General features: G+C 37.5%; 2 protein-coding genes across 2 annotated transcripts; one reads left to right on the top strand and one right to left on the bottom strand.

The window, feature by feature from the left end:
• Positions 1-114: 114 nt before the first annotated feature.
• On the bottom strand, positions 115-5,579 carry LOC114520154. The gene is made up of 3 exons (XM_028540378.1): positions 4,330-5,579; positions 2,755-2,957; positions 115-2,001 (listed from the first exon to the last, which is right to left on the bottom strand). The coding sequence occupies exons 1-3, from the start codon at positions 4,502-4,504 to the stop codon at positions 115-117; spliced, it is 2,265 nt and encodes a 754-aa protein (XP_028396179.1). The 5' UTR covers positions 4,505-5,579.
• Positions 5,580-5,925: 346 nt separating this feature from the next.
• Positions 5,926-8,945, top strand: LOC114520247. The gene is made up of 3 exons (XM_028540479.1): positions 5,926-6,473; positions 7,257-7,592; positions 8,103-8,945. Exons 1-3 carry the CDS (start codon positions 6,372-6,374, stop codon positions 8,718-8,720), a joined length of 1,056 nt encoding a protein of 351 aa, XP_028396280.1. The 5' UTR covers positions 5,926-6,371; the 3' UTR covers positions 8,721-8,945.

Genomic DNA, 8,945 nt, shown 5'->3' with positions numbered 1-8,945 from the left:
GACAAGAAAGACATTTTTCAATTAAGTCTCTCGAAATCGTGCGAATTTTGGTTCGCAATTTATGTTTACTTACGAGAACTATAGCTCTGACATACTAGAAAGTTTTGTCAAGTTTCATAAAGAATAACAAAAGATATAATCGATTAAATGCTGAAATGGATTTGTAGTTGGATAGCCCAGCGCTGATTGGCTAATGAGCGCGAGATCACTTCGAAGGAAACCTAAGGAATCGAATGGTTCGTGATGGGTCGTAGGAAATAACAAACAGTAAGAAAAACTGAAAAAAGTTCTTATTGTGTACCTATCGCTTCTGGAACATTCATTTAGGAACACTGTTGATTTCCTTATCACACTTGGCGCTTGTTGCAGTACCATCTCAACATGGGATTTGTAACAATTCTGAACAACATCCACATAATTTTCTATGATGGGAAAAGCTTTGAGAACGCAAATAGCATCTTCATTTTTTAGTACCATTTCAACAGCGGATGTAGATATTTCTTCCGCCAAAGATTCATTTGAGATATTAAGAGAACAGTGCATTATGATATGAAATGCTTCGTAAACTGCAACAACCTTATCTTCGCCACTGAGATTATCTGCGGATGCTTTGTTTTTCACTCGAGCAATTACCCACGATTTGCAAATTTCAACTTTGATTGCTTGTGGTGTGCGAAGCCATTTTTCTTCAAAATTCTTCTTATTCAGAATTTCAAGAACTAGCCTTTGACCGTTAACTGATTTTGACGTCGATAGCTTCTTGAGTACAACATGGACTTCATTCATACCAAGAGTACGCATCGCTTCAAGAAACATTTTCTCGTGTTTCTTCTGTAACTGGTCCACTGACATTGAGATTTTGAGCAGGATGTCATACAGAAGCGTGTGCAGCTTTTCACGGATTGTGTCCGGAAGTTCAAAGAAATGAACTAGCTCTGCACCTATGCTTTCATCTCGCGTCCCTTGATGTCGTGAATTTTCTTCGTAGAATTTGACGAAAAAGTCAACTTTTTCGTGTTCGTCAGCGAAGAATGGGCGGAGCTCGCATCTTTCAAATTGCGTTATGGCATCATTCAAAGTTGGGGCGTCCATCAACACGCAGCGTAGCAATCTTTGGTGGGCAGGCTGCTCAATATTGTTTAGTGTCCTTGTGTATTTAAATAGTGCGTCGACAATTTTATGGTATTCCATAACATCATAAATGTAATTTAAACCACTGTTATATCTTTCGCTGAGGAGAAATTTGATCCCAAGATATGGATAAAAATGTGCTGCAAGAGTAAGCCAGCCTGGACTGCTGCTATTCTCCACCAAAATACCAGCAACCTTTTTTAAAAGTTGTAAGTCCGTTTTTGAGAGGTAGTTGGAATCAGCACAGGCATTCAAACATTGAAGAAAGCGGTCGCACACCTCAGCCGTCTGGTTATTACTTCGTGAAAATAAAGACGAGATGTTTTGAAGATGAGCCAGGACAATACACAAATACAACCGCTGTGTGTCGCTTACGGAATTGCCCAACGTCTCTTGTACAATCCAGGTAGCACAATGTTTTGTATGCTCCATGTTGAGCCACCCAAATTGCAGAGTTTTAATTTGAGCAAGGATGCCAGAGATACTAAGTTGATTAACATGCGGCAGTAACCACTTCAGGTAGAAGATTACAGCTGAAGGAATCGTCTTATTAATGTAGGTTCTGTCCTCGGGAAAATGGAAGACGTCATACTGGACTTGTGAACCTACACACCTTTCAGCCGACTCTTTACAGTGTAAAACATTTCCTAGGTCTACTCTGCCAATGCCAGGTATCTTAAACGTATGCTTTTTTCTATAAAGGCTGTAACTATATTTAAAACGATTCTTTATTGGGTCACCAGGCAAGTCTAAGCTACATTTCCATAGATTCGGTTGCTCGCATTCGAATAACTCTCCCCAATGACGACCAGCATGGATGCAAACATTGGCAACGGAGTATGTCTCGGGGATCAAGAGATAGAAATCAACCTATTAATTATTAAATAGTTATATATTAATTACTTGTATTATAGGTGAAACAAAGCATACTTTTTAGATACTCCACTAAAGTGAATCTATCATACGCATAGGAATCTTCAGGTGGTAGACAAACAACGAAAAGGTACCGCTTACTTGTTTTGTTCGAAACCTTGGTTGATGGGTTGGGTGGGCGTTCAAACAATGCATGCATTCTAAGAATTTTTAGATTTTAAGATTCTAAGATTAACGTAATCGCTGTGAAACATTCTTTTGTGGTTACATTTGCAAATTAATTCTGATTTTTGGTTAAACAAATAGGCCTTATCCTTTGCTTTATCCAATCCCCCTGTAATTGAAATTTCAACAATGGGACCGTGCCGTTAAACCCAGCGTTGTGTTTTCGTCGTTTCGTCGAATCGCACATTTTTTGCTGTACATCTTCATAGAATTAATTTCAGCCCAAAATTATGTTTCCGAAGAATTTTAAAACTTGAAAAGTTTTTGTCGCTTTCACCCGACAGTCGACAATCATTCGTCGCTCCACTTAAATTTAGGCTTGTACGCCTATATATTTGTCAAATATGCGTCTTATAGTACCGGTCTTTCCTATCCGATAGAAATACAACAAAAGGTGGTCCTAGACCTAGGATGTAGCTTGTAGGACACCCCCAGATATTTTCCTAATGTGCGCCTCTGATTGGTTTACTAATCAAAATACTAAAAATAGTGAAGTGTTTGTATACAGCGGAATTTTTTCTATACCTTCGTTGACTGCTGTGGTGTTGATCGCAAATTATGCGACCCAAGGGATCTAATTGTATCATCTGGGTGCACAAGATCGCCTTCTTCATGATGAACATTAAGAGAGCCACTATGATGTCTCTCCTCTTTATCATTTTCTTGTCCATCCCTACCACAGCGGTATTCGCTCTTAAAATTCCTCTTCTCAGATTCATTAGTACGGCCTATAATAATGGCGTATGAGTTCTACGAGTGTTTTAATTCCCAGTAAAATACCCCTGGCCCTGTCCCCATATAATATTCAACCAATGGTGGGTTCAGGGAATAAACTACACAGTCTAATTTCTAATTCAAAATACCTTAAAAACAACGCTATTGGTTATTCATTTCTTAAAAAAGTTTTTACATAAAAATCTACCAATATGTTTGCAAGTTGGAGCTGTAGTAATTTATTTCCCTGGATACGCACGTTCAACGTAATCTTTCGGAACGAAAACTGCTAATAATAATTGATATGCGCATATTGAACCAGCCACACTGAGGATGATTCATTACCAAGGCTTATAAATGTATTATGTGTTTTGCTCTAAATATTACGTGCTATATTTGTGGCCCGAAGTGGTTATCACATTGGAGGCTTGGTGATATCAGTTTCATCGAGCTCAAGAATGTTCAACTCACCCATCATGTGATGCATATTGCATGTTTAAAACATTTATTTTATCGCGGTTTTAAATAAAGTCGATTTTTAAACGAGTACTTCAGATATGTGCTAGCCTTTTTTAAACACATTTAAAATTGAATATCAATAGAGAGAAATTTATTTTAATGTTTCAATAAAATTAACGCATAAATGAAACACCTTGTTCGAAATAATTTGCGTGGTTTACTTTACAACTGTTTTGTCATTTTTGAGTGAACAAGCACTGATGATACAATAAAATATAGCGGCTACTAAAGAGCGGCTACTATAAACTCGATCATTGAACTCGAACCTTAAAAATGACTTGTGAACACAAAAAAGTTTCTTCGAAATGCAAAAATATTTCCTGCGAGTGGTATTGCTGAATAATTTCCTAGCAGTGGCGCTGCTGGCGCTGACGGACATTTTCCAGCCCTGGAAATTGTTGCGCAGTCCCCAATCATATGGCGAAACCATTTTGGTAATTGTTCATTCTTATAGCATTGGCTACATTAGGTGTGACAAAACCAATTATTTTCTTGTTTATTTATGATTTATTTGAGAGAAGGCAGCTGTGCAATATTTTGCACTTCTCGGAGTGTCTTACCATAATAAAAAAACCGTTATATTGTTTTTAAAACGAGCGAGAACACTATCTTATGCACATTGTGTTTTAGAGTAAACAAAAATCATTGACGCTTATTATTATTATACAATATTACAATTGCATGGGTTCTGCTGGGGCCCCCGTGGTGTGTAACTCTAAAATAACTCTAAAACAGTATTCAGCGAAATAAAGGAGTTTGACATCATTTAAGGTGAAATATTTGGAAGAAAAAATGGCCTGAAATGGCAAGTCAAATAAATATAATTCATAGCGGAAGCGAAAGCTGTACGGTACGGATTTACATCACCTTCTTTTTTAGAGCATCGATGATCTACTCTGGGCTGGCTATCTGTCTTCGGTAGCAAATTCCAGTTGTTATCAGGTTTGACAACCTGAGAAAATTGTGCTGCTACATCATCTTCTTCGTCATCGCTTGCTTTTGATCTTTCTTGTTCTTTGGAATTGTCTGGGCACTCGGCCATTCGTTGACCTGAAATTGCAAGTTACTTTCGTTTTATATCCAGCGGAAACAGTGACACCACAGGACATCGGAGAGACAAAGAAAAGCCCATTTTATCATTCATTGCGTGGGAGGCATGTATCAGCATTCATGTTTATAGAAGTTTATTTGGCGTAAATTTAAATGTTTAGTACAAATCAACGAAAAATGAGAATAAAAAGTAGAATTATGATAAAGTTTCAAATAAGTGAAAAAGTTCTAAGAATGCAAAAAATTGTAACGCAAACTTGTCAAAGTTCCGACGTCTTCTAGGATATAACCTGCATGGATAGGTAGCCGATATTTACGTACTGTATTTGAAAGGCTCTTTGTGTTGATTTTAAGTATTTTTAAATGAATCGATCATTTCATGCCAACAAAAACCGGACCGCAAACCGAACATACGTGAAAGATTGAGAGAAACCGAGTAATGATGGGAAAAATACCAGTGACCATAATGCACCGCGCTTAGTAAATTCCGATCCCCCCCCCCCTATATATTTGAACATTAGCACTAATAACAAATACTGACAAATTTGAATATGTAATGCCGGAACCCGAGTCTACGAGATTGATTCTAAAAATCCTTTGATGGCCATTTTTAAGGTTATCTGCGCAATATTGGACATGCCATAATACAGCCAGTACCAAAAGCGTTGTTGATTAACCTGCTGCGTGCTTACCATGCAATTCCCGTGTCGAGTAACCTGAACGCCTACGTTTCCGGGCCTTTCTATAATACTTTCATCAATCGATAGATAGACAAATGGACTTCCTTGCAATATATTCGTACAATAGAAATCAATTTGTCGATACAACATCGAAATTATTGATATATCGATCCAGCAGAGTGTTCCTGCTGTACGTGTGTATATACCAGGCATGGGTACCTTTACTGTTAGTACCTGCATGCATACGTATACATTTAGGTTTCATTTTGTCCTTGGCCATAAACTAATATATTAACGCCTTCTATTCATATACTCAGTTATCATTTTGATAGACGGCAAACTCCAAGTGGCGACACTATACACATTTCTTCAGCATCATGACAATCAGTAGACGTACACTTCAACATAGTTATAGACGCTTACCGCTTGCAAGAAACGGTAAGCTAGAAATCGTTTTGTTTAGGCAAATAACAGCTCATTTTAGTTGGGGCAATAAGTGTGAAAAAAAAATTTGAAGCAAGAAGCATTTACGAGGTTCTGGAAAACCTTTCTAACTTGCTTTCACTGACGATTTATGGCTTGCCGTTTGCAATTTGCCGTAAACGTCAATCTTTAGATCTCTATTTGAAAACGAAACCAAAAGTGCAGAATACGTATATTGTAAACAAAACACAACTAACAGCTATACTAAAAGCGCATAAGCAATTCATTTTCATTAAATGTATTACTATTAAACTCTGAACCGTACTAAAAAAGAAAAGAAAACTACAATGGCTAGCTAGCCTGGTCGGTCAGCAATTTATACAACAGTACACAGTATGTATACCAGATTGTTTATAAAATAACATTGACATTTTTAGATTACCTTTTATTTTCTTACTTCTTTATCATCATTTCACTCTACTCAAAATGGAAACGATTTAAAAACGTCATCATGCTCAAAATCGACACGTATAGACCAATATTTGACGATATATCGCACTGGCCGTAATCACAGTGACTATTGTGTGATTATTTCTGCTCATTTGACGGGCGTGTTTTCGTGGAACTCTGCGGGAATCTCTAGCTTTCGCTTTTAATAATAGCTGAAATACCAAGAACTCACAGGCTTATGCAATTGTTTATTATTCGTTTCATTGTTATATTTCACCCAAAAAATAGCCGACAAAAACGACAGTCATGATTTGCCATCTTTGTGGTAACGATAAATTATCTAAAGAGTTTCCTGAAGAACACCTCACGGAAGATTGTATTAAACATGCGTTACTGCATTGTCTAAGGGTAAGTAAACACTCATATATTGAATACACAATTTGCACAATATAAATCGAAAATCGTTATGGCGAATCAATAATTGTCGCCTTTATCTGCACGAGTATATATTTGCTGCATTTCGTTGATCGAATCTTTGTCTTCGATATCACGTACTTGCATTATACCAAATATAAGAAATTATTCATGCCAGCAATGATATTAAAAATAGAATGTTGGTTATAAATTATTTTTAAAAAATTTGAATTTTTGAATAGATGCATTTATTACTCAAGCGAACATGCATTTATGAACTGTGGTAAAAATGTCTAATATGAGTTATGCATGCCGTGCAGTGTTAATTACTCTACGTGTTCTCAATTCAGTTTGCCTAATGCCGAAAATGCTTCGTGTTATTTATACTATGGTAGGCTTCTACATACAGACCACGTATAATGATAATACAGGACAAGTCTATATAACTGGTGTGCTATGAATGGTCACGCATTCCAGTCATATTACATATATGATTTAAAGCCGTGGATTTTGAACATGTCTAATTCTGGACTTGGGATTCTTCAGGAACGTGTGGAGTATCACTTTCATGCAATGAATTATTGATATTGTTTTTTAAAACCACCGACCGAGGTGATAAAAGTGGTTCCTCTTACACAAATTAAGAGCGTATATAGCATTAAAATTTCTTCACACATCTCGATCTATATACATCGATTTTATTTGATAGATATATAGTCTGACCGTAATTGATTCGACGTTGAAACCGATTATTCATCTTGAGATTTTTCTTCTCAGTGTGTTACGACGGCCGTGCAAGATCACCAGAAGTGTTCCCAATGTAAGGTCCAAGTTACAAAAGACAACGAAAAATACAAGCAGTTTGTTCAGATTTTGGAGTTGCTTTTCCCTACAGTCGCTACCGGCGATGAGTTCGATGCAAATAGTGAACCCATTGATGCTACTAGTGACGAATCGCATTCTCAGATAGTTGTTGCAACGCTTTCTGGAGATAGTACTACGCTCCCCTACGATCCAGATCAGTCCATTCTGAGTTTTAAAGAAATTGTCGAGCAAGAACTAGAAACGCCTTGCCCAAAACAATCCCTGTGGTATAACGAAATTGAGCTGAAGGTATTATATAGCATTTGACTGACGCAGTATTCAGTCTAAGGTCCATTAAGTGTATAGATTGTGCTAAAGTTTTATGTGAAATCTGAAATTTCGGTGATCTCTGTAATTTTATTGACTTCTGTAAGTTGAGTGTAAAGTTCTGTTGACAGTCAATACAAAGTGCGCACATAGCAGGCGGCCTCACTATATACTATTCATGTACCCCAAAAGTTTGAAAATGCAACATTTCCACCAAATGTGATCATTAGGTGACAAAAAATGATTACCTTAGCAGAGGGTAATGCAACAGGGCTTGTGTCGTACGTACGCGGTCCCTCTAATGCACCCAATAGCCTTAGTAATACAACAGATAAATGGGTAGCACGCTAAAAGATGCCCAGGACGTCCAAAACGTCGTTCAGGAAGGAGAAACCTACGCCTGCCTATGGTAGTAGTCGAGTTTACATGCACCCCTGCTATTCCGAAACAACGCCCTCTCCACCAAAGGTTATCTGGATAATTTTATTTTAGGAATCAGGGCCGAACAACGAAGTTCTTACCTTAAAGGATTACCATGTTCAACCCAACAGCAGAATATATCTATTGGTACTGTTGTATGCAATTCCAGATAGATTTAACCAGGTTATCTTCAATCTTTTATGGGAATATCCGGAGAGTGGCCGTGACTACCTGGATGCTTCGGTATTGCTGTACAGTGGAACAAATTTTGTAGACGTGATTGATTTTAGCAATAGAGAAAGTAAGTCATGTCCGGGAGTCCAGCATTCTGGCGATGTGGTGGATGATGACGAGCAATCGGGTCATCACACCATACATGTGTCAATCAAATCGATTCCGTCTCATATCAACAAGCTGATTTTCACCTTGAGCTCGTGGCATTCTTCAAATATCTCGAAATATCCCAGTCTAAGCCTACGATTCTTCGATGCGGAGTTTCCTGACAAACAACTGTGCGACGATAAAATGAGTCATGCTGCCTATTCTCAAGCAATCATCATGTGTTGTTTGATTAACAGAGGAGGTGGGTGGAAGGTGTTCAGTTTGAAGAGACCCTCCGCTGGTAACGTTTTGAATTATCGTCAAATAAAAAGCACTAGTATGGCTCTTATAGAAAAGGGTTACATATAAAGGGTTGTTTTGCTTAAACTAAACGACTATTTAGTTATTTTGACACTTTCTTGGGTTTTTGACGTGTACGACCTAAATGAAAAAATGTTATATTTTGGTGGAAAGAAAAACGTTTGTCGTTCAGTCTGCCCTTAACACTTTTACCACATCTTGCATGCGCGCGGTGTATTTAGAATTAAAATTACTTTTATTCAACAATTTTCTGCAACATTAATTTTCCCGCAA

Source organism: Dendronephthya gigantea, unplaced genomic scaffold (assembly GCF_004324835.1).
Source record: "Dendronephthya gigantea isolate DGI-Jeju-01 unplaced genomic scaffold, DenGig_1.0 000015F, whole genome shotgun sequence".
Taxonomy (NCBI): Eukaryota; Metazoa; Cnidaria; class Anthozoa; order Malacalcyonacea; family Nephtheidae; genus Dendronephthya; species Dendronephthya gigantea.
Note: the sequence above shows the minus strand (reverse complement) of the source record. Positions and strands in the feature narration are given on the sequence as shown.